This window comes from Coturnix japonica, chromosome 25 (genome assembly GCF_001577835.2).
Source record: "Coturnix japonica isolate 7356 chromosome 25, Coturnix japonica 2.1, whole genome shotgun sequence".
In the NCBI taxonomy this organism is placed as follows: domain Eukaryota; kingdom Metazoa; phylum Chordata; class Aves; order Galliformes; family Phasianidae; genus Coturnix; species Coturnix japonica.
The window spans coordinates 631,755-658,755 of NC_029540.1; the positions used below are offsets into that span (position 1 = coordinate 631,755).

The 27,001-nt window shown below is 56.6% G+C and overlaps 6 protein-coding genes across 8 annotated transcripts in view; 2 read left to right on the plus strand and 4 right to left on the minus strand.

Annotated features, from left to right (window-relative positions):
* Nucleotides 1-1,446, plus strand: part of LOC107324442 (dnaJ homolog subfamily A member 1-like) — a 9,325-nt gene extending 7,879 nt beyond the window's left edge. For both annotated transcript variants that reach the window (XM_015884466.2, XM_015884465.2), the window contains exons 6-8: nucleotides 348-578; nucleotides 778-878; nucleotides 964-1,446. In XM_015884466.2, the coding sequence (XP_015739952.1) occupies nucleotides 348-578; nucleotides 778-878; nucleotides 964-1,188 (557 nt within the window). In that variant the 3' untranslated portion in view covers nucleotides 1,189-1,446. The remainder of the gene's footprint in view (nucleotides 1-347; nucleotides 579-777; nucleotides 879-963) is intronic.
* Nucleotides 1,447-4,910: 3,464 nt separating this feature from the next.
* CRABP2 (cellular retinoic acid binding protein 2) lies at nucleotides 4,911-8,103 on the minus strand. The gene is made up of 4 exons (XM_015884503.2): nucleotides 7,598-8,103; nucleotides 5,607-5,785; nucleotides 5,236-5,352; nucleotides 4,911-5,143 (listed from the first exon to the last, which is right to left on the minus strand). The coding sequence occupies exons 1-4, from the start codon at nucleotides 7,665-7,667 to the stop codon at nucleotides 4,973-4,975; spliced, it is 537 nt and encodes a 178-aa protein (XP_015739989.1). The 5' UTR covers nucleotides 7,668-8,103; the 3' UTR covers nucleotides 4,911-4,972.
* Nucleotides 8,104-10,372: 2,269 nt separating this feature from the next.
* Nucleotides 10,373-15,378, minus strand: ISG20L2 (interferon stimulated exonuclease gene 20 like 2). The gene is made up of 3 exons (XM_015884437.2): nucleotides 14,729-15,378; nucleotides 12,994-13,194; nucleotides 10,373-12,608 (listed from the first exon to the last, which is right to left on the minus strand). The coding sequence occupies exons 1-3, from the start codon at nucleotides 15,317-15,319 to the stop codon at nucleotides 12,498-12,500; spliced, it is 903 nt and encodes a 300-aa protein (XP_015739923.1). The 5' UTR covers nucleotides 15,320-15,378; the 3' UTR covers nucleotides 10,373-12,497.
* A 15-nt stretch (nucleotides 15,379-15,393) lies between these two features.
* RRNAD1 (ribosomal RNA adenine dimethylase domain containing 1) lies at nucleotides 15,394-17,742 on the plus strand. 2 transcript variants are annotated; one of them, XM_015884434.2, is made up of 7 exons: nucleotides 15,394-15,460; nucleotides 15,610-15,830; nucleotides 15,904-16,200; nucleotides 16,274-16,336; nucleotides 16,418-17,154; nucleotides 17,239-17,426; nucleotides 17,491-17,742. In XM_015884434.2, exons 2-7 carry the CDS (start codon nucleotides 15,699-15,701, stop codon nucleotides 17,646-17,648), a joined length of 1,575 nt encoding a protein of 524 aa, XP_015739920.1. In that variant the 5' UTR covers nucleotides 15,394-15,460; nucleotides 15,610-15,698; the 3' UTR covers nucleotides 17,649-17,742. The 2 variants fall into 2 exon arrangements, with proteins under 2 accessions (XP_015739920.1, XP_015739922.1); XM_015884436.2 differs by lacking the exon at nucleotides 15,904-16,200.
* A 93-nt stretch (nucleotides 17,743-17,835) lies between these two features.
* Nucleotides 17,836-19,212, minus strand: MRPL24 (mitochondrial ribosomal protein L24). The gene is made up of 5 exons (XM_015884438.2): nucleotides 18,970-19,212; nucleotides 18,502-18,597; nucleotides 18,319-18,422; nucleotides 18,122-18,252; nucleotides 17,836-18,042 (listed from the first exon to the last, which is right to left on the minus strand). Exons 1-5 carry the CDS (start codon nucleotides 19,150-19,152, stop codon nucleotides 17,906-17,908), a joined length of 651 nt encoding a protein of 216 aa, XP_015739924.1. The 5' UTR covers nucleotides 19,153-19,212; the 3' UTR covers nucleotides 17,836-17,905.
* A 1,221-nt stretch (nucleotides 19,213-20,433) lies between these two features.
* On the minus strand, nucleotides 20,434-26,085 carry HDGF (heparin binding growth factor). The gene is made up of 6 exons (XM_015884445.2): nucleotides 25,912-26,085; nucleotides 21,875-21,951; nucleotides 21,591-21,729; nucleotides 21,321-21,503; nucleotides 21,046-21,251; nucleotides 20,434-20,751 (listed from the first exon to the last, which is right to left on the minus strand). Exons 1-6 carry the CDS (start codon nucleotides 25,996-25,998, stop codon nucleotides 20,745-20,747), a joined length of 699 nt encoding a protein of 232 aa, XP_015739931.1. The 5' UTR covers nucleotides 25,999-26,085; the 3' UTR covers nucleotides 20,434-20,744.
* Between the last annotated feature and the right edge of the window lie 916 nt (nucleotides 26,086-27,001).

The window sequence follows — 27,001 nt, forward strand, 5'->3', positions numbered from 1 at the left end:
TGATACAGCTCTGGAGCTTGGAGCTGTGTGTGTTATGGGGGGGGTTCACCCATGATACAGCTCTGGAGCTTGGAGCTGTGTGTGTTATGGGGGGGGTTCACTCATGATACAGCTCTGGAGCTTGGAGCTGTTTGTGTTGGGGGGGGTTCACCCATGATACAGCTCTGGAGCTTGGAGCTGTGTGTGTTGGGGAGGGGGATTCACCCATGATACAGCTCTGGAGTTTGGAGATGTGTGTGTTCACCCATGATACAGCTCTGGAGCTTGGAGCTGTGTGTGTTATGGGGGGGATTCACCCTTGATACAGCTCTGGAGCTGGGACCTGAGCTGCTGAATTCACCCTGTAGGTATGAAGGATGGGCAGAAAATCACCTTCCACGAGGAGGGTGATCAAGTGCCTGGCCTGGAACCTGGGGACATCATCATTGTCCTGGATCAGAAGGAGCATCCCGTGTTCAGGAGGAGTGGGGATGATCTGATTGTCAAGAGGGAGATCAGCCTGGCAGATGCTCTGTGTGGCTGCAGGCAGGTCATCCGTACACTGGACAACAGGACCCTGCTCGTCGCCTCGCAGCCAGGTAGGATGGGGACATGGGGACACACAGTCCCATCCTTCACTGTCCCTTAGTTCCACTCTTCCTCAGCTCGATGGAGATGCAGCTTCTCCCCTTTTACCTCCAGATCTGCACAAAGTCCCCATCAAAAAGCTGGGAGCAGCGTGGGGGGGCACAGTGCGGTGATGCTGCACAACACAGTGACACTCATCCTCTCTCTCAGGTGATGTCATCCGACCTGGAGATCTGAAATGTATCCCTAATGAAGGGATGCCTGTCTATAGGAGCCCCTTCCAGAAGGGAAAACTCATCCTCAAGTTCGAGGTGAGCTGTGGGATTGGGATGGGAGATGGACCCTGTGTATTCACCCTATGTCCCAAATCCTCTTCCAACCCTTGTGTACCCACAGGTGAAGTTCCCTGAGCCTGGCTGGCTGCCCACCGAACGCCTGCGTCAGCTCCAAGCCTTCTTCCCACCTCAGGAAGAGGTGATGGCCACTGAGGACACAGAAGAGGTAGAACTCAGTGACTACACATCCCATGGCAATACAGGCCGGCGGCCATACGGCGAAGCGTACCACGAGGATGACTTTGAAGATGGCACCCGTCAGCACGTTCAGTGCCAGACCTCGTAGCCGAGGCCATCGGGGGGCTCGTCCCACGCAGGGGCAGGGGGCAGCGTGGTTGGGGAAGGGGCTCATTGAGCCATTGACCTTCAGGGATGTACATAGGTCACCTTTCCCACAGCATTCACCCTTCTTTTGGAGCCATTCCCCTCTCCCTGCGCCTGGACAGTGCAGCCCTGGACTGATGCTGAGGGTGGGGGGGGGGGCTTTGCTGCCTGCCTCAGTTTCCCCATCTACAATGTGGGGCATACAGGAGTATTATGCCCAGCACTGGGCAGCTCTTGAGCATTCCACACCGAGGAGATAAGTGGGGAAAGCTCCAGCTCTGCTGCCCTCCACCTGCTCTGCCCTATGTAGGGTTGAGGACCCCTGCCCTGCAGCCCCCACCCCATGGGGTGATGCTGCCGCCGGTTCACTTGCTTTGCCCATTTCTTTCCTGCTGGAGCCTGGGTTTGGCCTGGGGAGCGGAGGGGGTTTCTCTTTTTCTCTTTGCACAGAAGGGGGTAAGGGGGGGGGGGGGGGGACCTGGCCCTTTTTATTTATTTTTGGAATAATTTTAAGTCTTTTATTGGGGGGGAGGGGATGGAGAGGGGAGGGTGGAGAGGACTTTGTATGTGGCATTAAAAGCAATCCCGACTCCTCCTCGTTACCGGCTCATAAGCCGCTCCCCCTGGGGGGAAGCCTCGCTCACCGCCCGCTTTGATCTGCGGGCGTGCCTCAGTTTCCCCAGCCTTACTCAGCTTGGCCCTGACCCTCGACAGCCGCTGCTGCCCTCACAACCCGAACCGTGCCCCCCCCGCAGGGAAAGGGGCCCTTTGAAGCCACCCAGCGCCGGGAGGAGGGGAGACAGGCAGGGCCACCCACTGCCCTGTCATTACCGGGGCAGCAGATGGGGAAACTGAGGCACGCCTCCATCATCCCCCCTCCCACCCCACCCCACAACCTGCAGGCAGCCGCCAGGGGTCAGCATCTCTTGGGCTCCTCCATCCCGGGACTCTATTGCATCCCTAGGGATGGGGGTGGCAGAGACCCCCGCAAAAGGCTCCGTGCCTCGTTCCCACCCTGTGGGGGTTGAGCCGGGTGAGTGGGGGGTCTCAAGGGCGAGCTATGGGGCAGAGCTCTCCCTATGAGGAGTCCCCCCCTTGGTAGAATGAGCTCAAATGCTGAGGAACAAAAGCACCGGGGGATCCCGTCCCCATTCCTGCAACGGGATCAGCCTCAACATCAAGACTTGAAAAGAGAGAGGGGAGGGAGGGTCCTGGGGGGGCTGGAATGGAAGGGGGTGGGGGATGCTCTGCTTTGGGGGTGGCATCGCGTGGGGAGGTGACAGCATCACTCATCTGCCACCTCCTGCAGCCGGCGGCATTGGGGTACCGCCCTGCTGGCCCAGTTGTGGGTACCGCTGTCCCCGGCTGCCCCAGGCATCGCTATGGGGGCGGCTGTGTCAACGCGTCCCAAGCGGGGACAGAGGGATGAGGGACCCTGGGGACCAGGCACGGCGTGTTGCCCCATCATGAGGATAGAGGTGAAATCCTTGCAGTGGGGCTGCAGACAGCCCAGCCCCGCAGCTTGGCCCCATAGCAGGGGTAGGAGCCAAAGCATCCCAGGACAAAGCCCCACTGCCCACCCCCCTGGAATGAGGGGAACCACCTGGAGAGACCTTGGGGACCCAAAGAAAAATACATGACAAAGGCAAAAGGAGAAGGGCCGCAGCCCCCCGTGGGTCACACATTCATCACCCGCAGCACAAAGCGGCTCAGAAGCCCCCAGCCCCTCGTAGGGCTTTGTCTGCGGTAGATGAAAGGCAACGGGGCTGAGCTGGGGCCCCCTCCCCAACCAGGGGGCAGCCCGGGGGTCAGCGGGCAGCGGATTAGTGCCGGCTCGGGGGGCACCCGCAGCCACCCACGGTGTGTGTGTGTGTATGGGGGGGGGTCCCTGCAGCCCCCTTTTGGGGGAACCCATCACTTTCCAATTGCGCTCTGCATCCTGGGACCCACTCTAGCAGCCCCCCACCCCTCCCTTGTTCCCCCCCTCCCTCCCGAGCCCTGCAGAGCCCCGCTCCCCTCCGGTCTTTTCACAATAAACAGAGGCTGAGAGGAGGAATCCTCCTTTGTTTCACTGAGCGGCCGCCATCCAGCTCTTGGCGTGGGGTAGCCCCCTCTGTAACCCCCCCAATCACCAGCACAAGAAGTGGGATGGGACCCCCCCCCCAAGGCCTCCCCATCCCCATCCAGATGTGCACACCCCCCCCCAAATCCAGATGTGCAGCTCCAGCTGTTGGGGCACAACCCCCCCATTAGGGCCCCTGCTGCCATCTCCGCTTTCACCACCGGCTCTGCTGCTTCCCCTCCCGCCCGGGGTTCGGAAGAGAGACAAATTGGAGCCGTCCCCTGGGCGGCTACGGAGAAAGAGGATATTCCTTTGGATCGGAAAACCGTGAGGGCCGAGGGGTTGGAACGCATGGTTTTCATTAAGAGCTGCTCGAGGCGGATCGGTTCTGTTGTAGAATCTCAAGGGATAGAAACGAGTTTGGCTTGAAAAGAGGAGGGGGACGGCAATGCCCACCACCCATCATCGCATGGCCGGGTGAAAGAGGGGTGGGATCGGACTTGGGGGGGGACTGGAACAGCTCCTGGTGCCACCCGGTCCCGTTACAACACGGTGATGTCAGGAGCCGGCAATGGTCCAGATCCCGGTGTGGGGGAAGATTTGGGGCTCATTCCATGAGCGCTACCTGGAGGCAAAGAACTGCTCCATCATCCCCCCATTCCCTCCCCCCCAAAGCTGTAATCCCACCACTCTCCCCCATAGAGGAACCTACAGCATCCCCCCCTCCTTTAACCCCCCCCCTCAACCATCCTTGCGTCACCCCAAAGGCATCTGCAGCCGCTCCCGTCTTCCCAGGGCACATCTTTTGTTTCCCATCCACTCCTGGTAAAGCCCTGCTGCCACTACCGACACACCCAGGGAAGCAGCACAGTAGCCCCTGTGTCTCTCTACCCCTAAAGCTTTCAGCCCTATAACCGAGGTTTGCTGCTTTCCTGTTGGCTTTTCCCCATATAATCAGATTGCCAAGGGCAGGATGCTCATCAGGAGGCACTCAACACCAACGCCGCCTTCTAAAATGGAGAGAGCCAAGTGCTCCCTATACAACAACCCCACACCCACCTTATAGCCGAGGAACCCCCCCTATCTGCCCCCTATCCCCTCCCTTCTCCATCTCATCGCCCACCCTGGGGCCATTAACACAGTATGGGGGCACCATGAGCATCTCCCCATGGCATCAATTGGGATTACCCCACCAGCCCTACACCCCATAGGGGCTCCGGGTGCCCCGTGCTTCCCACGCAGGGATGTGGCACGATGCAGAGCCCGGCACCGCCTCTGCCCCCGGCCCTTTGCGCAACATTGGGGTTGTGGCATAGAGAGGGAACAACGCACGCAAACGGGGCCGGGAGGGATGGGGACAGCGGTGGGGGTCGGAGCTTTATTAGAAACAGGAGAGGGGAAAGGGGGGGTGGGGTTGGGGGGGGGGTGAGGAGACGTTCCCAGGGGTCGGAGCTTCGAGGCACCGCCGAACTGGAGCTGTTGAGTGTTTCCATTCCATTCAACTATTCACAAATAAATACTGGGGAGGGAGGGAGAGCAAGAAGAGCTGCAGGGCTGCAGGGCAGGGTGAGGGTGCAGCACCGGCTGTGAGGTCAAAAACAGTTATAAACCCCCCCCAAAACAAACTTCGAACCCAAAGGATGGGGTGGTCCCCGACACCCTGTTGCTCAGTGCACCCCCATAGTCACAGGGATGGGGGGGGACACGAGGCAGCTACAGGGGGGCAGGGGGACACAGGGCCATGGGAAAAGTGTGGGGTGGGGGGGGGGGGGAATGGAGCCGTTGTGGGGTGATGGTTGGTGGTGTCACTCCGGATGTACACTCTGGTGCAGACAACATCATCGGCTGTCATGGTCTGCAATAAGGAGCAACAGTCATTGCCCATTCCAGGAGCTTCCTCCCACCCCCCCATTTTACCCTCCTCTTTTCCCCCCCCCCCCCACTCACCAAGATGAGCTCCCCATCATTAGTCAGCTCCCTGGACCAGCCCGTCCGGGGTCCCTCACCCTTCAGCAGCCTCTGTTCACACACCATCTTGTTCTCACTTTCCCACTTGGCCAAGCTCTAAAGAGGGGAGACAGCAGAGAGAGCTGGGTTAGGGGGGGAGATGTGAAGCAGCCCCCAGCCCCACCAGGCGATACCATCCATCACCACCTAACAGATGGGGCCCATTTGTCCCCACAGCCAGCAGTTGCCAGGCTCATGTATCACCTGGGGGCAGGGGACACATTTACACAGATTCATGCTCACACGTGTGTGTGTTCACACACACATCACATCCATGCACAAAGGCTGGTGTATCTCAGCCCATAGCCCACCTTGCAGGGCCTCCCATCCACCGTTTGCTCCTCGAACTCCTCCCCGATCCTGAAGCTGATCTCAGTGGTGCGCACTGTGGTCGAGGTCTTGATGTAGAAGCTTTCACCATCCTGCTTGATTTCCACTGCTGGTTTCGAGGCTGCAGCCACCGCGATCTTTCGCAGCATCATATTAACTCCTGCAAGCAGGGGACTGGTGTCAGACTGACCCTTCCCCATATCCTGACTGCCTGGCCTGGTGTGTGACCCATAGAGGGGAGGTTAAGTGTCTCTTGGGACAGTGTTCCAGAGCTTTGCTGAGCCACAGATGCTGCTACTTTACTATGGAATTGGTTGCAGATGGGGATCACGAGGTCGTGCAAACACCCCCCCCCCTCTGCACTCAAGGCTTGATGCCATAAACCCCTGCAGAGAGAACAGCTCAGGGCAGGGGGCACGTGGCTGCCCCCCAACCCCCTCGCCATGACTTGGCAGTGACACAGTTTGGGAGGACCCCGAGCTCTGCAGACAGCACAACATGGAAATGGGGGGGTGGAAGGGTCTATGGGGGGGTTTAATGAACCCCCATCTGCACATCTGGGCCACATCTGGTGCTCGTTACCTTCAGTGTAGGGGGGGGGGGGAGAGTTGTGTGGGCTCCGGATGTGCCTGAGGGTGACTGGGAGGCACATGGGGTGACGGCGGGGACATGGTGCAGGGCTCCTGCCCCACATCTGGGGGCTGAAGGACTAGGGGGGGGGGGTCTCATACCCATCACTGTTCCCCAACAGCCCCCTCCCCTTCTTGTTAACCACAGTGCAGCTGCGGCTTTGTCCCCACTCCCCCAGGGGCTCATCCATCATGCCTTGAGCCCCAGGCTGTCACCCAGGCGGCCCCGCTCCCCAGGGAGCTGCTCTTTGGGGACATTGTTCCCATGGTGTGACCCTCAGGCAGCAGGTCGGCGCTTGGCCAGGACCCCGTTGCCCCCCTCCCCAATTCCATCCAGCTCCACGTAACCCCGGGGAAGGGGGGAGGGTCCCTGCAGACAGAGCAGAGCATCCCTGGAGGAACAAAACCTGCACCAGGAACAGATGCATCCATTTAGGGCTGCTCCCACCCTGATGCTAAATAACACCCCCTGTGTGGGCATGAAGTTAAAGTGCCCCCCCCCCAAAGGCAGTAGGAGCCATGGGGGTAGCACAGTGCTTCCAAAGGAGGGAGGAGGGGGTGTCACCCAGGGCTGAGGGGGAGCCCCATGTGCTGCGTGGGAAAGGCAAAGCCTGCTCTGAGCCCGGCAGATTGATTTTCCTGATGAGGTTTCCCTGCACCGCTTCACCGGGCGGTGATGGAGGGGGGAAAAGAGGGAGGAGGGGGCGAAGAGGGAATGAAATCCAAGAAAGTGATAATTATACTGAAGTATTTGTTACGTATCCCCTAACTTGGAAAATATTCGGCTCCAGCGACTCCTCGGCGGGTGGGGAGGGGTCAGGCAAAGGAGAGCAGTAGGGGGGCTCCAGCCTTGCCTAAAACCTTGAGACCCCCGTGGTGTCTCCATGCTTAGGACCTGCAGTGCTGAGGGGGGGATGGAGAGGGGGAGAAGTGAGGGACAAACTGAGCTCTGCAGGCTGGGGCTGGATTTGGGGGCACCACACTCCATCCCATTGGATGCAATTGGGGTGTGGGGTGCTGGGGGAGGGGGTTAGTGCAGGGAGAGCCTGAGGGTGTGCAGTGCAGAGTTATACCACTGTGGTGGGGAAACTGAGGCAGGCAGAAGGGAGCGAGGAGCTCAGGCTGCAGCTGAGGGGGGTGGGGGGATCCAAGCTGTGCCTCAGTTTCCCCAAGGGGAAAAAGAATGGGGTGGGCTGCGAGATGCAGGGGTAGGGAGCAGAGGGGCTGGGGAGCCCTGGGGGTTCTATATCCAATCCCCGACCCGCGATGCTGGAGGGTTTTGGGGGGCGATAGGAACCGGACTCCCCCCCTCTCCTCACCCATCCATAGGGGCTCGCACTCACCCAACGCCTTCAGCAGCTCTTCGAAGTTCTCGGAGCTTTTCATCTTCCAATTCCCGGAGAAATTGGGCATCGCGGCGAACCGAGGACACAGGGGAAGGGGTGATGGTGCTTGAGAGGAGCAGGTGGTGGAAACACACCGAGGGGCACCGGCACCTCCGCTCCGTTTGTTCCTCCGGTACCGGCACCGCCGCTCTCCCACCCCGCTGCAGCTCAATCGGGCTCCGGCCCCGCGCTGCCGTTTTATGGCCGGGCTCACCCGCTCCGCCCCCGCCCCGTCCCCGCTGCCGGAGGAGCCCCATGCTACTCTCACCTGTGGGGCCGAGCACCGGCACAGCCCGGGGGGGTGGGGAGGGAATTGAGGGTGGGGGGTGAGGAATACGGGCACCCCTCATTCATCCCCATATCTTCCATCGTTCCCCCAAAACTTCCATAATTCTCCAAAATCATCCATCAGCTCCAAAACTTGCAGCATCTCCCTAAAGTTCCAGAGCCTCTCTAAACTTCACACGTCCCCCCCAAAACTGCCCCCATCTCCCCTATTGAGGTCCCTCCCAAACAACCCGCATCTCCCTACATGTTGCCTACATCCCCCCTATAGCTTCATCCCCCTTTATAGCATCATCTCCCCACTCAACCCCAATCTGCCCCCCGAGCTTGCACCTCTCTCAAATCTACATCCCCCCTAAACTACCCACATCCCCCCCAAGCTTCCCACATCCCCCCCCCACTCCAAATCCCTATCACCCTCCTGCTGTCCATATCTCCCCAATACCTCTTGCATCACTTAATCTACCTCCATCCTCTCCACAGCCCCCCCAAGCCCCGCTCTATCCTGAGCCCCCGTGCCCAAAACAGAACCCACTGATCTGTGCTGGGCTGAGGGAAGTTTGCTTTGGCTGCAGGCCTGGGGGGGAAAGCAAGATTAACTGCTAATGTGAGATTAAAGCTCTGATAGATTGGATCTGCTTAGAGCACGATGAATCGTTTGCTGGGGTTTCTATCTGGTGAGATGCCCGAGGAAGGAGTTGTGTGGGGCACATTGTGCCTTGATGCCATCCCATTGTTGCACAATAAATGATGTTTGATCTATTGGCAGCCCTGAAAAGGAAGGAGACAAGATTTTGGGAGTGAAAATAGAGGGTGAATAGATTACTATGCTGTGCTGGACACCTTCAGTCATGTCCATGCTGCCACTATCCCCATTGTATGCAGGAGAGCAGACTGTCCCACAGCACATTTAGGGTGCTGAGGGCACCCATCAGCTGGATATCACAGCCCATATGAACCAACAGTAAAGCTGAGTTCATTGCTTACACATTTAGAAGTGCCTTCCAGCTCCCTCCTATCCCTGAAACCCCTTTTCCTATGAGTTACCTCCCCTCTTCCTGGCCCCGATTTCCTCGCCCCCAAATATCTGGGCTGTGATTTTTTGTGAGCCAAGCCCTGGCTTGCAGCATGCCTCTAATCCCCCGAAGAACAGGATTTGTAACAAAAGGGCTGACATAACCTTACCTACAGCGTTGCCGATGCTCCGTGCATTGGAATCATAGAGAAAGGAACAAACCTCACACTGCACCCACCCTTGCAACCCCCCAGGGCAGAGTTGGAGGGGGTCTAACAGGGGGTCACCTCCACCATCCCTTTCATCCCTGTGTAACAGGATCTATGTCCCCTCCGGCACACAGAGGGGATGAATGATGCTGAACGTTTTACCCCCATATTTGGAGAAAAGAGTGAAAAAAAAAATAAAGAAATGCCACATTTCCAGGAGAACCGGCTGCAGGGGAGCAAGGGTGGGGTGCAAGCAAAGCTGCAGACCCTCACAATGAGCCCTCAGGATGCAACAGGGTAGAACCCCCAGACAGCTCCACATCTGGAAGGAATTGCATGGGGAAGGGTGGGGATAAACCCTCTCTGTTCCCCCCATTCCTGGCCCATGAAGCTCTGGCTCTGGCTACAAACCCGCATGGGGCCACTCATCCCGGGATGGCTGTGTATGGAGATGGGGATTATGCTGGAGCCACGGAGCTCCCACATTCAGCTGCACAGCTCGATCAGCCACTGGAAACAGCTGGCACTGCAATACACCCAGCAAACCGCAGCCATCTGAACACCACTACAGCCCCCCCAGTGCCCCCAGCTGTATGGAGTGACCACAATGATAACCCTGAGCCCCTTGTAGGGTGCACAGCAGCAGCACAGCACCCATGGGACCCCATTGTGAGCCCCCCATCCCCAGGCTGTGACCCCCCAGGAGCTCCATTAAGCATGGGCTCACCCAGCACCATCTGCTGACAAGATGGGGCTGGACTGCCTGGTTCTCATTTCCAGACGTAAAATCTCTTTTTTTTTTCTTTAACGGTCGGCCATTTATAACCCAGATTGTAAACTCCCACCCCACTTTAATTGCTTCCAAACTCAGCCAGACACAAAGGCACCCGGCCTCTCCAGTTCCTCCTCACCTTCCTTTGTGCTCGGGGGCCACAACAGCTTTGTGATGGACACATGTTACATGAGGCACATGCTGCCTGATCCTGTGCCCCTCCACCACTGCATGGCTTGGGCATCCCTCATTGCCACAGTGGATAAAACCTCAGTGTTCATACACAAAATAAAGGGCTCCACTTAAAATTCCCCCCTCAGTCTTTGCTGTCTGGCCCTATCCTTTGCACTAGGGCCCCACTGTCCCCTCCTAATGACCCAGACATCCCCAAACCCAACAGATATTTAATGAGTGTCTCTCTCTCGGCCGCTCTCGTCACGCAGCCAAACATCTGGAGGTTGGGAAGTGCTTTATTCCGGCCACGATTGTCTCTCCCACCCCTTATCCCTGCCTGGGACATGCTGAGAGCTGAGCATAAAGGAATAAACACCCCCAAAAAACACTGGAAAATGTGACGTGCATTCAGAACCGTCGCGTCCAGTTACGCATTGAGATGCACCGGCCAGGCTGGCTGAGCTCCCCATGGTCTGCTCAGCACCGACACCATTCCGGCAGCGCCCACCAGCTGGAGCTGTAGTGATGGAGGAGGTGCACAGGGATAACAGGCTGGGCTGGGCATGTTGGTTTTGGCTGCCCCACTCTTCATGCAGGGAAGGGAGTGAGGGTTGAAGCTCTCTCCTGCTGCCATCCCAGCAGGACTCTGGGTGGGCAGAGCCCATGGCCAAGGGAATAGCAGCAGTAGGGGGCTCAAGGGTAAGATCCAGTTGGTTCCCAGCCCACTCTGTCCAGCAGAGAGGGACAGTGCCAGTGTGTTTTCATCTTACTGTTAAGAAGAAGAGAGCATAACCTAAATTAAGCCCAGCAGGACCCATTTTGTTCCCTAAGTTCCTCTGCTCCTCTAATCCCACGACAGGGCTCAGGTGCAGATGAGGGGTCCCCAGCTGGGGACAGCTCTGTCCATACAACCCAAAGTAAGGGGAGGAAGCCTGGGCTTTGCACGCTGGTCTCAGCAGTGCTGGAACTTTGCAGGGCTGGCTCATACCTGGGCATGAAGAAGTGAAAGAAAGATCAGTGCAAAGCAGCTGCTGACAGGTGGGAGGTGACATCTGACAGCAGTCACTCCATGCTCCAAGGGTCTGCTTGGAGCCCAGGAGAACAGAGCTCTGCTGCTCTGCATGAGGCATGGGTACCTCTCCATTGACTGTGCAGCCCTGACTGCAAAATGGGCTCACAAGAAACAAGATTTAAAGGTGGGGGAGCACCCTGTGCCTGGTCAACACACCTTGGGATTGACCTGTTGAAGCTGGTGCCTGCTCCTCTGCAAGCTCTTCCCCAGCCCCCTCCTGAACTGCTTTGATTTCAAACAACATCAAGATTTCATGCAGAGCCTTCAAGTTGGAGATGTGGGAAGTGCCTCCTGCTTCCCCTGTTGCTCCTTACGCAGCCATGCTTGGCAATTTGGAACACAGGGGGATAGACATGGTCGTTATATACCCCAAGGCTGCAGGCTGCACTGCTTCCTGTGCACTCGGGGCTAAGCACCTTCCCTAGGGCCCTGCAGCCGAAAGGAAGGGCTTGTTAATCATTTCTTTTTAATGGGCATTTTTGAACATAAACATTTCACTTCAAAGCAGCTCCACGGTGGGTTAACCAGAGCAGACCGAGATCTCAGGGCACATTCAAGAGCTCAGCAAACAAATACACGTCGGTGTTTAGAGGTGTCTGTAAAGGACACAGCGTCCCCGGTGGCAGAGACAGATGGCAACAGTGATCCCGCCTCAGCCCCCGCAGCAGCACTTACGCAAAGAGGAAGACAGCACTCAAATCCCATGATGGAGCAGCTTCCAGGTGTGTGGGGACTTCTCTGCTGTCGGGACCTGCCTCAGCCTGTTTCTGTCCCATATGGCAGTAATGGCACCAGCTGGTCCTTGTCAGAGGTAGTTGTGAAACATGGGAGATAACTGGGCTGAGGACAATGAGGGGTTGTTCCTTGGGTTGGGATATGTGCTCAGGATGAACCTGGTGCGGTCCCAGTGCTGCCCCTGTCTCCTCTCTGCCCACAGCTGGGCAGAACCCATCTACAAGGGTCTTCCGGCTGCCCCTCACAGGAATGTTCTTCCTGGTATAGCCAGGCTTGGGCACCCCAATGTGACTGGGGTCCCACAGGGCTCTGACAGCCCAGAACTGCTCTGGGACTGGATAGACCCCCAGAAGGCACAGGTGGCCCCTGTTCTCCCCACATCTCTAGTGGGGTACAGAGCACAGTATAACAAAGGCACATGCAATGCTCAGAGTAGGGAGAAAGAACAGTCATTAGTTGGTAATGCCACTATCCCCACTACCAGTGAGCTAGAGTGCCATACAGCACTCGCTGCCTCTGCTCAATCCTATTCTTTCTCTCATTGGCTCATGACTCTGTGATCCATGAGGTTTGGGCTGGACTGTGGGGGCAAGTCATTACTGCTCAGAGTTCAGCATCAAGTGTTGCTCCCACTCTGCCTCCACGATCTTGTATAGCTCCATGGTGGTCCTGGCGTCCTCCACTGAAGAATGTCCACTTTTGCCAACCTGTTGGGGATAGTGACAAGGGGTTGGCACAGCCCAGGGCACTGCTAAGAAAGAAAAAGCCCCAGCAACATTCTCAGCTGCTGGCTCTGCAGCTGAGCTGCTCTTGTAGCTCTTGTATTGAGGTACAAGGCAGTGACTGACCTTGGGATACCCCAGCCCCAGGACGGGACACAACAAACCTCCATCCCCTACCTAAGCACAGATTGCAAAGGAGCAGAGCAAACCTCCCTGCTCTTGCATACTCCCCACAGCCTATTCACACTGCCTGTTTGTTCCCCATGTTCCTTGGGGACACTGGGGAATTTCTCGCCCCAAAAGAAGCTTTGAAGCAGCTTCCTGATGCAGCTGCTGAGATGAGGAGTGAGAAACAGGAGCAGCAGCAGACCTGGATATCTTTGTGCAGCAGTTCCTTGGCGAGGCGCTTTAGGGAGATGCTGACGTTCTCGGGGAATCCACCCTTTCGGTTCAACAAGGGGATTTTGGATGTGTCACGGGTGAGTGCTTTTGGGTGGGAGTACTTGAGAGCCTTGAAATCGTTGTGTATGGCATGGCCAACCACCACCTTTCCAGAGAGGATCTTCAGGATCTGGGGAGGAAAAGAGAGAACATTTGAACAGGCTCCAGTGTACCATGCTGCACAATGGAGGGTCCTGCCCCACAAGCAGAGCGATGCTCAAAACCAGGAGCATGGATCTATCAGTGAGAATCACAGCTTAGGGCTATGATGTACAACTGAATGGGAGCAGCAGAAGCATGGGAAGACATCCCATCTGCTGCAGGATGGGGACTGGGATGTGGACCAAGATGCCATATCCTCAGCAGTCCCCTACCCACCACAAGCAGCTCTAAGAGACCACCAGACAGCCCTCAAAGGCCACTACTGACAGCCCCCAAAGCCACAGACAGCCCTCAAAGCCCACCACAGTCAGCCCTCAGAGCCCACCAAAGACAGCCCTTAAAGCCCACCACAGTCAGCCCTCAAAGCCCACCAAAGACAGCCCTCAAAGACCACCACAGTCAGCCCTCAGAGCCCACCACAGGCAGCAATTAAAGGCCATCACAGGCAGCCCTAAGAGACCACCACAGACTGCCCTAAGAGACCACCACAAGCAGCTCTAAGAGACCATCAGACAACTCCCAAAGCCCACCACTGACAGCCCTCAGAGCCCACCACTGACAGTCCCCAAAGCCCACTACTGACAGCCCAGAAAGCCCACCACAGTCAGCCCTCAAAGGCCACCAAAGGCAGCCCTAAGAGACCACCACAAGCAGCCCTCAGAGCCCACCACAGGCAGCCCCCAAAGCCCACCACTGACAGCCCCCAAAGGCCACCACTGACAGCCCCCAAAGGCCACCAAAGGCAGCCCTAAGAGACCACCAAAGGCAGCCCTCAGAGCCCACCACTGACAGCCCTCAAAGGCCACCACTGACAGCTCCCAAAGCCCACCACTGACAGCCCTCAAAGCCACAGTCAGCCCTCAAAGCCCACCACAGTCAGCCCTCAAAGCCCACCACAGGCAGCTCCCAAAGCCCACCACTGACAGCCCTCAAAGCCCACCACTGACAGCCTTCAGAGCCCACCACAGACAACCCTCAAAGCCACAGACAACCCTCAAAGGCCACCAATGACAGCCCTTAAAGGCCACCACTGACAGCCCTAAGAGACCACCACAAGCAGCCCTCAAAGCCCACCACAGTCAGCCCTCAAAGCCCACCACAGACAGCCCTCAAAGGCCATCACAGGCAGCCCTAAGAGACCACCACAAGCAGCTCTAAGAGACCACCAGACAACCCCCAAAGCCCACCACTGACAGCCCTCAGAGCCCACCACTGACAGTCCCCAAAGCCCACTACTGACAGCCCAGAAAGCCCACCACTGACAGCCCTCAAAGGCCACCACTGACAGCCCTCAAAGCCCACCACTGACAGCCCTCAAAGCCCACCACAGTCAGCCCTAAGAGACCACCACAAGCAGCCCTCAAAGGCCACCACTGACAGCCTTCAGAGCCCACCACAGACAGCCCTCAAAGCCCACTACAGACAGCCCTCAAAGGCCATCACAGTCAGCCCCCAAAGCCCACCATGACCACAGCCCCCCTTCCCCCCCCATATCACCCCACCTCCCTCTGTGCCTTGCAGAAGGGCACAGCGTTCTCCATGTGTTTCTTTCGGATGCCGCTCCAACGCGTCCTATAATCCACGATGGGAGCCGAGGGTTTCACGTAACGATCATACAACACATCCCCCTCATAACCCACAATACTACAACGTGCCAAGTCACTGTTTCTCCCACCGGGTCCCGTGCCCACCATTTCACAATCGATAGCCACCAACTTGCTGGGTGCTGGTGGGGACCCGGAGGATCCTATTAAACCCTTATGGGTTTTATTAACTCCTTGTGGCCCTTTGGTGCTCGTTCCTTGCTGGGTGCTGCAGGTTGAAGCCTCGTTGTTCCCAATGGACCCATTGGGGCCTTGCTTTCCGTTCTCCTCCCGTTCCCCTCCGCCCTTTGTCCGTTTCCTCTTCCTTCGGCCTCTACCACCGCATTTCTTTAGGCCTCCCCCTTTAGTTTGAACGGCAGATGGGAGCTGTTGACGTTTCCGTTCTAATTGGCGTCTCTTAATAAATCTCTTGTGTTTACGGTTCCCGGATGGGACCTTACGGGAACGATCGACGACCCCAAAGGTGACGTTAAGGATCAGGTCCGACATGTTGAAACCGGGAGCTCCCAGCAGGCCTCCCCTCCCCCCCACCCCCCCACCACACCGCCACTAACGGAAGCGGAAACTGCCGGCAACGGAAGCGGAAACTGCCGGCAACGGAAACGCCTCGTGGGCCTGCGGAAGCGGGAGGTGAGTGGCGCTTGGGGCCGCTCTGGCCTGCGGGAGGGGGCGTCTCTATGACCCAGGAGGTCTTGGGTTGGTGGGGGGGTGGCGACCGTGTTATATCGCGATTCTGTGAGCTGTGACATGGCTCTGAATGGACCTTGTGGCTCTATCAGGTCATGGACAAGCAGAGATTGGCATCCCCAGGGTGACGTCACGACTTCAGAGTGATGTCATGAGCTCAGAGTGACGTCATGAGCTCTGAATGACGTCACGCCTTCAGAGTGACGTCACAACCATGGCAGGTGCCCCCCATCTCTATTGGGAGCAGCAGCGAGCAGCCAACATCGTCCGCCTCCTATCCCTGTACCGTCCCCTCCTCGACTCCTACATCATTGTGAGTGTCCTCAGTGCATCCTCCATGTCTCCGTCGTATCCCCATGTTCAGCATCTTTCATTCCCCCCTACAGGATTTCTTCACTGAGGGGCTGTGGGCAAAGCTTCCATCTGCATGGCAGGCAGCCTTAGAAGCAGCAGAGCCCCCCCAGCTTGCAGCCATGCTGCTGGGGAATGGGGGTATGGTGGGGCAGGGCACAGTGTGGCCGCTCTCCTTGTTGGCTTTCAGCGCTGCTGTTCATGCCCTTTCCTTCCCAAGGGGGCAGGTGGGATGTGCCCCACGTCCACCGTGTCAAAGCCCCCGTTTACATCCACTTTTGCGTCGCCATGTGAAGCCTAAGAAACAGCATGAGATCTGGCGACTGGGAAAGGTGGGTGCTTCAGTTCTAACCCTCCTGGTGTCACCTCGTAGCTTGCATGTCAACCCACGTTCCCCTCTTATAGGTACTGCAGCAGCTGAGCAAAGCGACTGGCTGTGACCGTGTGGTGGATGTAGGTGCAGGGCAGGTAGGAAGGGGCTGCTGTGAGGTGACCCTTAGGGATGTCCCCTATACAAGCATGTCCCTTTATCCTCCTATATCCTTTCAGGGTCACTTCTCACGTTTCCTGGCCTTCAGTCTTGGTTTATCCGTCACTGCTGTGGAAGGTGATGGCCGCCTGGTCAGCCTTGCAGAGCGCTTTGATCAGGAGCTGCTGCGGGAGCTGGAGAAAGCCCAGGCACGAGGTTACAGTAGGAGGCCACCACTGTCCCAACACCACCCAAACACAGCCTCAAACCCTACAGATCCTGCATCCCTTTGTCCCCGATGCCCTCAACACGTAGCTGGCTGGTTGGACCCACAAGCACCTGGACAAGAATTCCTGCTTGCCCCAACTCCAGGGCCAGCTCTTGCTGCCAGAAACCCACTGGCTGGGCCTATGGATAGTGAGCAGGTTCTGCTGACAGGTCTTCATGCATGTGGGGACCTCAGTGTGGCTCTCCTACGTCACTTTGCCCACAGCCCCCAGGTGGTTGCCGTCACCTCAGCAGCTTGTTGCTATATGAAGCTCTCCACGTGCCTTGAACCAACTGATTCCAGCCTTCCAGGCTACCCACTGAGCACCTGGGTGGCTGGGCTGCCAGGCCATATGTTGTCCTACCGGGCTCGTGAGGCTGCATGCCATGCTGTGGAGGAGTATGCAGAGAGGCTGAGCAGGGATAGTGAATGCTTACGTATTCACTGCTACCGTGCTGTGCTGGAGACCCTCATTCAGGCAGCTGACCCCAGCAAGAAGCACCTGGGAGTGCAGACAATGAAGAAAGCCCACACACTCAGCTTCCCTGAGTGCGTATGGGGTGGGTGCCCCTTTGATCCCCTCTTGGTGTCTTCCTTGGGTGCTTGTGGGACCGGTATGGCTTTATCCCACAGGTATGCCAGGCTGGGGCTGACCCTTGTGGGGCTGGATTCAGCCACTGTGCCTGTGGATTCGGAGTCGGTGTGCACTATGCTGTGTCAGCAGCACAAGGTGGTTGCCTTCTTCAGCCTGGTGCTGCTGCTGGCCCCACTGGTGGAGACCCTGATCCTGCTTGATCGCCTACTGTACCTGCGGGAGCAAGGTGGGTGCCAATGGGGTATGGGGCTGTGGGGAACTGCAGGTGCCAACTATCCCTTTGTCCACAGGTTTCCAGTGTGCCCTCGTACCCCTCTTCAACCCCCGGTTCTCCCCACGCAACCTGGTGTTGGTGGCCACGCGGGTGCCACTGGATGCAGTGCTGTCAGGCCTGGACAAGGACATCTGTGAGGATGAAGACATGGTGAAGGGTGAAGTGGAGCCCTGAGAGCAGGCTGAGCAATGCTGTGGGGACTGATGGGTGCCCAGTTGGTGGCTGTGAGGCACGAGCTATAATAAAACCTGGTTTTATACAATGCAAAGTTTGGACTGAGTGAGTAGGAAGGGAGGGGGCACAGCAGGATAGTTTGCATCCTGGCAGCGTGATCCAGAGCTGCCTAAAAGCACCACAGCCATAAAAAATAAAGGGACATCTTTATTGCAAACCCTTGGAGCATGGAATGCAGCTCCAGGCCTACATAGGATTTAATACCAGTAGGATTTCTTAGCCCTGCGTGTCTCCACAATCCCCATAGCATCCATGATCTCCTCCTCAAACGTCTTCAGGGACGGCGTGTAGGTTTTGTCCATCGTGTCATCCACCGACGTGTCCTTGGGGCCATCTGTGAATGGAGGGGACAGTGCTGAACCTCCAAGCACCTTCAAGGTGCTACAGCTCACAACCACCCCCCATCCCCTCACCGATCCACTGCTCAGGAACGATGCCATCCCGACGTTGCTTCAGTGGGAGGGGGATGATGCGGCCGGTGCGTAACGAGACACGGACACGTTCCCCTTCCTCTGTGTATCTCCAATCCACCTCTGTCGGCTTCCTGATGGGCACAGGGGATGTGAGAAGCTCATAATATCAAGCTCCCAACCTCCCCCATATCAATTACCTGTCCTCGGGGTCCACCAGGGAGATCTGATTGAGCAGCAGCGGGGCCTCGCTGGCAATATAAGTGCTGCTATACTTGGCGTTCCTATTGACATAGCGGTAGTGCTGCGGGACAGGGCAGGGTTATGGCTGCTCTGTGCCTATTGGGATACACTTGGGGGTCAATTCCATGTTCCATACTCACTGTGTTCAGCCCTTCTACCACCACCCAATTGCGGGCACGTACAACCTGGGTGACCAAGCCTTGTTTCCCTGCATCCTTCCCAGTCAGCACTTGGACCTACATAGGGTTATAGGGTTATAGGGTCATTAGGGGGGGTTAGGAAGGCCATCATTACCCACCAACCTTGTCCTTGGACCTGCATAGGGTTATAGGGTTATGGGGTGGGGGGGGTTAGGAAGGCCTTCATTACCCACCTACCTTCCCCTTGGACCTGCATAGGGTTATAGGGTTATAGGGTTATAGGGTTATAGGGTTATAGGGTTATAGGGTTATAGGGTTATAGGGTTGGGGGGTGTTAGGAAGGCCTTCATTACCCACCTACCTTGCCCTTGGACCTACATAGGGTTATAGGGTTATGGGGTTATGGGGTGGGGGTGTTAGTAAGGCCTTAATTCCCCACCTACATTGGGATTTATACCGTATACTCACCGTATCACCAAGGAACACCTTCCATTCCTCCTTACTGATGGGTTCGACGAAGATCTTCTTTCGACGTTGACCCGGTGGGTTCCGAAGGAATTCGGCTGCGGTACCGGGTCTCCAAGTACCGTGTCGGTAATTCCTGGGTAGTTTAGGTTTAGCTGCCAGGCTTAGGAGAGCAGAGAGCCGCATGGTTATAGGGTTGGGGGTCGTACCCCTTTAAGCCCCCCCCCCCCTATAGACCGCATGCCCCGCAGCGCCCACCGGAAGCTGGCCTCTCACCGGGAAGCGGCAGCGATTGGATGGAGCAATCACGTGGAAATTTTGCGCAAGGCACGCTGGGAGTTGTAGTTCCAAAGAGGCTCCAAATGCCGCCATTGCTCCATAGTGAATGGCGGCCCAGCTCTGGCTATGGAGCCAGGCCAGGCCTCCATTTGCTGCTATAGCTCCTTGGGGTTCAGGGCAGCAGCCCAGGGCCTCCATTAGGCCCTTTAGTTTGTTCCCTCTTCCAACTGTGTCTCATTTCACCTCCATCCTCATTCATGTTCCCTTCAGGCCTTTTTTGGCCAACCAAGAACACAAAATAACCCCAAATAACCCAAAATAACCCAAAACGGGGCCTAACATTCCAACTGTGTCTCATTTCACCTGCATCCTCATTTATGTCCCTTTCAGGCCTTTTTTTGCCAACCAAGAACACAAAATAACCCAAAATAACCCAAAACGGGGCCCAATATTCCAACTGTGTCTCATTTCACCTCCATCCTCATTTATGTTCCCTTCAGGCCTTTTTTTGCCAACCAAGAACACAAAATAACCCAAAATAACCCAAAATATCCCAAAACGGGGCCTAACATTCCAACCTTGTCTCATTTTACCTCCATCTTCATTTATGTCCCTTTCAGGCCTTTTTTTGCCAACCAAGAACACAAAATAACCCAAAATTGGGCCTAACATTCCAACTGTGTCTCATTTCACCTCCATCTTCATTTCTGTTCCCTTCAGGCCAACCAAGAACACAAAATAACCCAAAATGGGGCCTAATATTCCAACTGTGTCTCATTTCACCTCTATTCTCACTTATGTTCCCTTCAGGCCTTTTTTTGCCAACCAAGAACACAAAATAACCCAAAATTGGGCCTAACATTCCAACTGTGTCTCATTTCACTTCCATCCTCATTTATGTTCCCTTCAGGCCAACCAAGAACACAAAATAACCCAAAATGGGGCCTAATATTCCAACTGTGTCTCATTTCACCTCCATCCTCATTTATGCTCCCTTCAGGCCTTTTTTTGCCAACCAAGAACACAAAATAACCCAAAACTGGGCCTAATATTCCAACTTTGTCTCATTTCACCTCCATCCTCATTTATGTTCCCTTCAGGCCAACCAAGAACACAAAATAACCCAAAACGGGGCCTATTAGCAGGAAAAGGGGCTGATAACCCGGAATGAAACGCAGTCAGAAGCACTTTAAAAAGGCATTGAATCGCTTTTATTTCAAATCAACTGGATCAAGCCCCCTAGAAATCACTAATACAAAGCATGCGGCCCCTCGACGGCAGGGCCAGGAGATGCGGGTCGGTTCACAGGGGTTCTCATTACTGGGTTTCTCTTCATTTCTTTCCTTGGTTTTCTTTTGTCTCAATTTCATTTTCTTGGTTTTTGTTTGTTTGTTATTTCCGGAGCTTTGAACGTTGACGATGAGGGTGAGATGGGGTTAACACACCCTGGGAGCCCAGCAGGGAAGGGGCAATAGGAGATCAGCTCGCCGTGGAGGCCACTACAGGCTGCAATGGCCAAGAAGAGATGCAGTGATGGATCCCATAGCACCAAGACCCCCACCCTGCTGCCAGGGCTGCTCCCCAGTGCCCACAGTGTGAGGGAGGGTATAGGGCTGGGCCCAAAGGATGGTCCCATGGGATATAGGGTTGATCCTGGAAGGATGCAGGGTTGGTCCAAGGGGTTATGGGGGTGGTTTCATGGGATACAGAACTGGTCCAAAAGGGATGCAAGGATAGGCCTATAGGTTATAGGAGAGCCTGCATTTTGGGGATTGGGATCATCCCATTAACTGCCCTCACCTCTCCTTGTGATCTCTGACCTCCTCCGCATTATCCTTGCCCTCCTGCTTGGCTTCGTTGGCGTCCGGCACACTGGCAGCGTCGCTGTTCTTCTCCTTCTCCCCTTCAGCTGGGTTGGGTTTTGGCTCCTCCTTGGGGGCTTCTTCGTTCTCTATCTTCTTCTCTGCTTCTTGCCCCTCCATCTCCTTGGTGCGCTTGGGGGAGTCCTGGACAGGGAAGAAACAGGCTCAGCTCAGCCCCAGTGATCCCTGACCATGTCCCCATCCCCTTCCTACCTCCAAAGCATCTTCTGCTTTCCTCTTGATCCCGGCTTTCTCGTTCTTCTCCTTGGATTGCTCGTCGATCACTAGCTTCCCCTCCTCATCGCTGCTGCCCTCTGCGTTGCCCTTCTTCTCCCCGTCACCCTCTGGCTCCTGCTCTGGCTCAGCATCCTCAGGGCAGGTCTTCTTCTGGGTGGGCTGGGAGGGGATATGGGGGACTTAAGAGGGTGGGACAGGACACTTAGAGAGCAAGGCAGGAAGAGGCCATAGAGGGATATCACCCACCTGGTACCCGGAGGCTTTGACAGTTGGGTTGTGCTCAATCTCCCACAAACCTTCGCTGAACCCTTTCCTTTTGTTGGGTTTCCCAAACTTCTCCTTGCATTCTTCATAGGGGAAGAGGTCTTTGGGCCCCAGGAATGCCCTGCTCAGGGAGAAGCAATGAGTAACAGCAGCTGGGGATGGCCTCATTGGCATCGTGACACTCCTCCCTTCCAGAGACCCAGACCACAGAGAGTGGATCCCATCTATGACCCTATTGACCCCACAAGCACTACAGCCCCACTCACGTTTCATGGGTCCCAAAGAAGAAGACTTGGTATTTGTTGGAGGAGGATTTTACTGCAGCTTCAGGCATCTCATCAATCTGTATGACATGGAGAAATGGGTGAGGGCTGGGGAGGGCACAGTGACGGGACATCACCCACTGGTTAGAACATGGGTGTATGGGCCACATCTTGGCCTTATTCCTCAGGAATTCACCCACCAACCAGCAGCACTAGGGGCAAAAACAGCTTATAATACAACAGTTATGGCAGCTCTGGGCTGGATTAGCACCCCAGTGCACCTGGATCCATTAAGTGCATGGCAGCCTGATGTAAAGCTGCATCCCTATGGTAGCACTGTGGGCACCCGAGGGGACGAGCGATCGCCGTAAGCTCTTGTCTAGACTGGCTCAGACACATTTAGCTCAGCAAAATCGTGGCTGCACGCAGGAGGAACAGCTCCAACCCAGCCCTTGTGGCAGCAGCCAAAACACCCCAGCTCGCCTGGAGCTCTATGAGCCCCCAACTCGGCCAGCAGCCAACTCAGCCCAGCCGGCAGGTGCCAATTCACCAAGCGTGAATATTCCCAGCACAAACCACGAGGGAGCACAGAGCAAAGTGGCTCTGGCAGCTTTTTATAGAGCCTAAAAATAACCCCAGCTTGAGCCAGCACGAGTGCAGCCATAAATTCCCAAGGAAGCCTCAAAGGGAGGTGGAAGGAGAGAAGGAGGGTGAGGGTCTCAAAGTGAAGAAGGGTGAGATCACTGGCTCCAGTGTTGCATCCTGCTGACTCATGGCACGACCTTTGCCAAACATCAATGCTGAGCCTCAGTTTGCCCAGGTGCCATGCTGGTATTGGGGCTCCCATAGAGGCTGCCACTGAGGGTTTTTTGTTCCCTTCCTCCTGGCACATTTCAGATGTGGCTCTGGAGTAACTTGAAGCACTCAATGCCAGAGCTGGCAGAGGGGGTTCTGTTGGAAATATCCTGAGAAGTCCAAAAGTTGAAGCACAGGACTGAACTGGCTGACAGTGCTGGCACAGCCCTGGGTTGGGGGTGCCTAGAAGGGATGGGATATCTCCATCCAACACCCCCAGCCCCAAGGACACATCCCATGTGCAAGAGCCCTCTAAGGGTTGTGTTACACCTAGCTCCATTTTACAAACACAGCAGAGGAATTGGGGCAGGGATGGAGTGAGCAGCTCCTGATGGTGCAGAGCTTGGCCTCACACCATGGTGCTGGACCCCGGCCCACAGCTCTAATGGGGTGGAGGAGAAAATCTGATTCAGAAGGCAACTGGCCAGTCTGCCCAGCCCCATAATGCAGGATGCTCAGCCATAGATTGTATTCCCATAGGTCTCTCCTCAGCTGTGACACCAAAGGCCCCATCAGCCCCAAGGGAAGCAGGTCTAGGTGAGGACACACTATTCCCCCACTCCTGTGGGAATATCCTGGCTGTGTGGCACAGCTTAATGGCTTCAACTTTTCCCATTCAAAAGGGCCCTTCAGAAGTTTACTTCACCCTGCTGAGAATAACATGGTGTAGATACAGCACTGGCATGGCCATAATGCCTTACAAGTGGGCCCACATACTTTTAAAACCTCCATCTCTGAGGAAAGGCTGTGTATGTGGTGTTGCACATTATGGCTCAGTACCCAGTGTTTGCTCTGTGGGACATCCCCCAGCAGGGACAGGGATCCTATTGTCCCAGAGCCCTTTAATGCACAGTGTCACATCCCTGTACCAGGATCCGTCCCTGACCAAGGTCATGGCTGGGCAAAGCAGCACAATGGCAGCCTATGGCAGGGACCCCCATGGACTTCTGCTAACTGTGTGGGTCACCAGAAAGGGCGCGGACTTACATTGTGGGTGGGGACCCAACGGGTGGCAGCCTCTTATCTGCCTTTTTTCACCCAACCCTCCCATAACATCTCTACTCACAGCAGCGGGTGGGGAAGAAGCAGGGACAGGGAGATAAGGGGATGGAGTTGAGATAGCCAGACTGAGCGCCAACAGCACAGGAGGGTGCTGGGGCTGTTGGGAAACCCTTCACCATTTGGAGCCCACATAGTGTTTGGCCATAGCACCAATGTCCATCCCAGTCCTCAGTGAGCCAGGATGGGGTTCTATGGTGTCACCGGCCTGTTCTTTGCACATAGACCCAAGGGGGGCCCAAAACAAGGGGGTGGGACAGGAGGGACAGCTCTGGAGAACAGCTGGGGCAGGACAAGCACGTACCCTGCACGGACTCTGCACTCGACCTTGGCACCTGGACTTTGCAACCGGTGCCCAGAGCCTGGGACAACACATGCAGAGACCCAACAGTCACTGGTTTCTGCCTCAGTTTCCCCAGTGATGGAAACAGGATTGTGACTAAGGTGGGGAAAGGGAGATTAACCAGTCAAGCCTGCAGGGAGGTAGTTCTCATGCATCCTATGTCCTAAGGGACACTGCTGCAGCTCAATGGCAGAAAGCCAGGCACAGCCCCATAGGTTTCCCTTGTCCCCATGGGGCAGCCCAAGCTCCTGCTGTCAGCACAGGAGGGTCTCATCCAAGCACACACAGCCCCCATCCACCCCCAGTACCCAGTGATGGGAGTAGAGCCCTGGGGCTGCATCTGAACCAAGCAATAATGGCCTGCGAGCAAGAAAGGTGCTGGGAAGGACCCTGTAGGGACAGCATAAGGATGGGCCCTATTTGTCCTCACCATCTCCCAGCTGTTGTGCCTCAGTTTCCCCTCCAAACGCAGCCTCTCCATAGAGGCCACACTAAGAGTTTCTGCATATGGGTGTCAATGGAACACGCTCGGTGCTTGCAGCACTTATATTTCAGGGGGGCAGCCTGTAAAGCAGCAGGAAAACTGCCCCAGCACCTCTCCCTTCCCCAGGGAGGGGAAGGAGCTGCCACCTCCCGGCCATACCTGCTTTATATTCCGGGAGCTGGAAAACAAAAACCCCAATGTAATGGGGAGCGTCCCCATTAGTCATGGCTTTGCCCATGCCACCAGGGCAAGTGATGGGGTCAGGGGAGGGTGGGTGGTTTGGTCCCATAGCAGGGCCCTAGGGCTGCGTCCCTGCAGGACCAAGCTGAGTGCAGCCATGGAGGCTGAAACCCAAGTGACCGCCCCGGGCCTGTGCTAATTTGGGCTGCAGGAGTCCAGCCTGATGTAAGGCCCGTAGAAAGGCCTTGGCTTGGTGGTGTGCACTCCAGGCCCTGTGTGGTGTCCTCATAGACCCCAATGATCTCCCACCACCCCATATAGACAGACAAGGCCCTTACAGGCTGCCCCTCCTCCCTATGGCCGCTTTGGCTGCGTGCTGCCAGGCCGCTGCCCGACCGAGTGCCTCTCCCTGCAGCCTGGCCAATAAAACCACCATAAACCAACCCAAAGTTGGCCGGGGAGAAGAGTGGGGTGGGGGGGGACACCCACGCCGTTTCAAGCCCTACAACAAGGAGCCAAGGCCTAGAGAGGAGGGGGTGGGAGGACAGCAAGGAAGCTGTGCTGGGGGGGCCCAGAGGCTAAATTCAGGCCTAAGGGGAGGAATGGAGGAGGAAGGCTATGGGGTGGGCTCATCTCAGTGCTGCCTCCCCCAAATAAAGGGGCAGAGGATCGAGTTGGGGGGTGGGGGGAAAGCACAAATGGAAGGCCATGAAACTTGCCCCCCACCCCCCCCAAAATAGGCCCCGGGGTCACGCAACGTGGTGGTGGGGGGGGAGGAAGGGCCACGTGGAGAAGCTCCGCGCACACCTGCGGCCATAGGGGGGTGGGGGGGGTTTGTAAGGGGGGGGGTTCTCCCGAGAGGAATAGGGGGAATGAAACAGAAGGTGATGGAAGGGGGCTAGAATGGAATCAGGGGCAAGAATGGAATCAGGGGGCAAGAACGTGGGGAGGTAGGATGGAATGGAACGAAACAGGGTCAGGCAAAATGGAAGGGGGGGAAGAAGAGGGAGAAGGAAATCACAACAAAAGGAATAAAATAGAATGAAATCTAATACAACGTAATGACCCCCCCCCCCCAAACTCAACCACCCCCTCCTCCCCTTCCACGCCCCCGCTTACCCGGGCGGGCCAGTGTGGGTAGCCCTTCATCTTAGCGAAGACGAGGTCCCCGCACTTGTACTCCTTCTGCCGGTGGGATCGGGACATGATGGCTGCGGGTTTATGGGGTGGGGAGGGGGTGGGTGGCCCGGCTTGAAGTTTAAGAGCGGGAGGAAAGAAAAAAACACACACACACACAAAAAGAAAGGGGGGGGGGGGGGGGGGGGGGGGGGGGGGGTTAAGAAAGAAAAGGGAGGGACGACGAGCAAGCGATGCACAGGGAGGCTGCAGGGCATGCCCCCCACCGCAGCTCGGTCGGGGGGGCGGGGTGCCCCGAACCGAAGTGTGGGAGCGGCTGGTTGCGGCGGCCCCGGCCCCCGCGTGCGGTTGTTTGGGGTTGAATTCAACGCCGCCCTTCCCCCCCCCCACCCCCGCACACCCCCCCCTCCCTTCAATTCCTCCCCCCCCCCCCCGTAGTAGCGCAATGGATGAGCTCGGCGCTCGGCCTGGCCTGCGTTAGGTGGGGCGCTACCATTCGTTGTAGGGGGGGGAAGGGTTAGAATGGGAATGGTAATAACACAATTAAAATGATTCTAAATGTATTCCCGTGTCGCTAAGCCGCCTTGTTGGTGGGTATATAACGGGTTAACGCTGTGGCAGCGCCATAGAATTGAATGGGATAATAAGGACAGGCCTGAATGGGATAACATGGATAGGCCTCGGCCGCCATTACTACCCGCAGGCCGCAATGAGGCCTGCAGGCCGCGCGCGGTGCATGCTGGGAGCCGCGGTCATGCTCGGCGCTTCGCTATGCGGCCTGGCAGGCTGCAGGCGCGGGGCATGCTGGGAGCTGTAGGCCGGGCCTTGAGCACGCGGTGCCTCCACCATTTGCTTTGTGGCCGTATAGAAGCACTCGAGGCTCGTTGAAGCAGTATCCTGGAGCGTTATGGCCTCCATTTGCCCTTCACAGCGCCCTTCCAACCCCATCTTGGCCTCATTCGCTGCCCCGAACGCTTTTGGGCCTAACCCCGCCGCCATTTTGGGCCTAACCCCGGCGTCTCGCAGTGCATGCCGGGAGCGGTGGTCCCAGCGGGATGCTCGCGGACTTAAT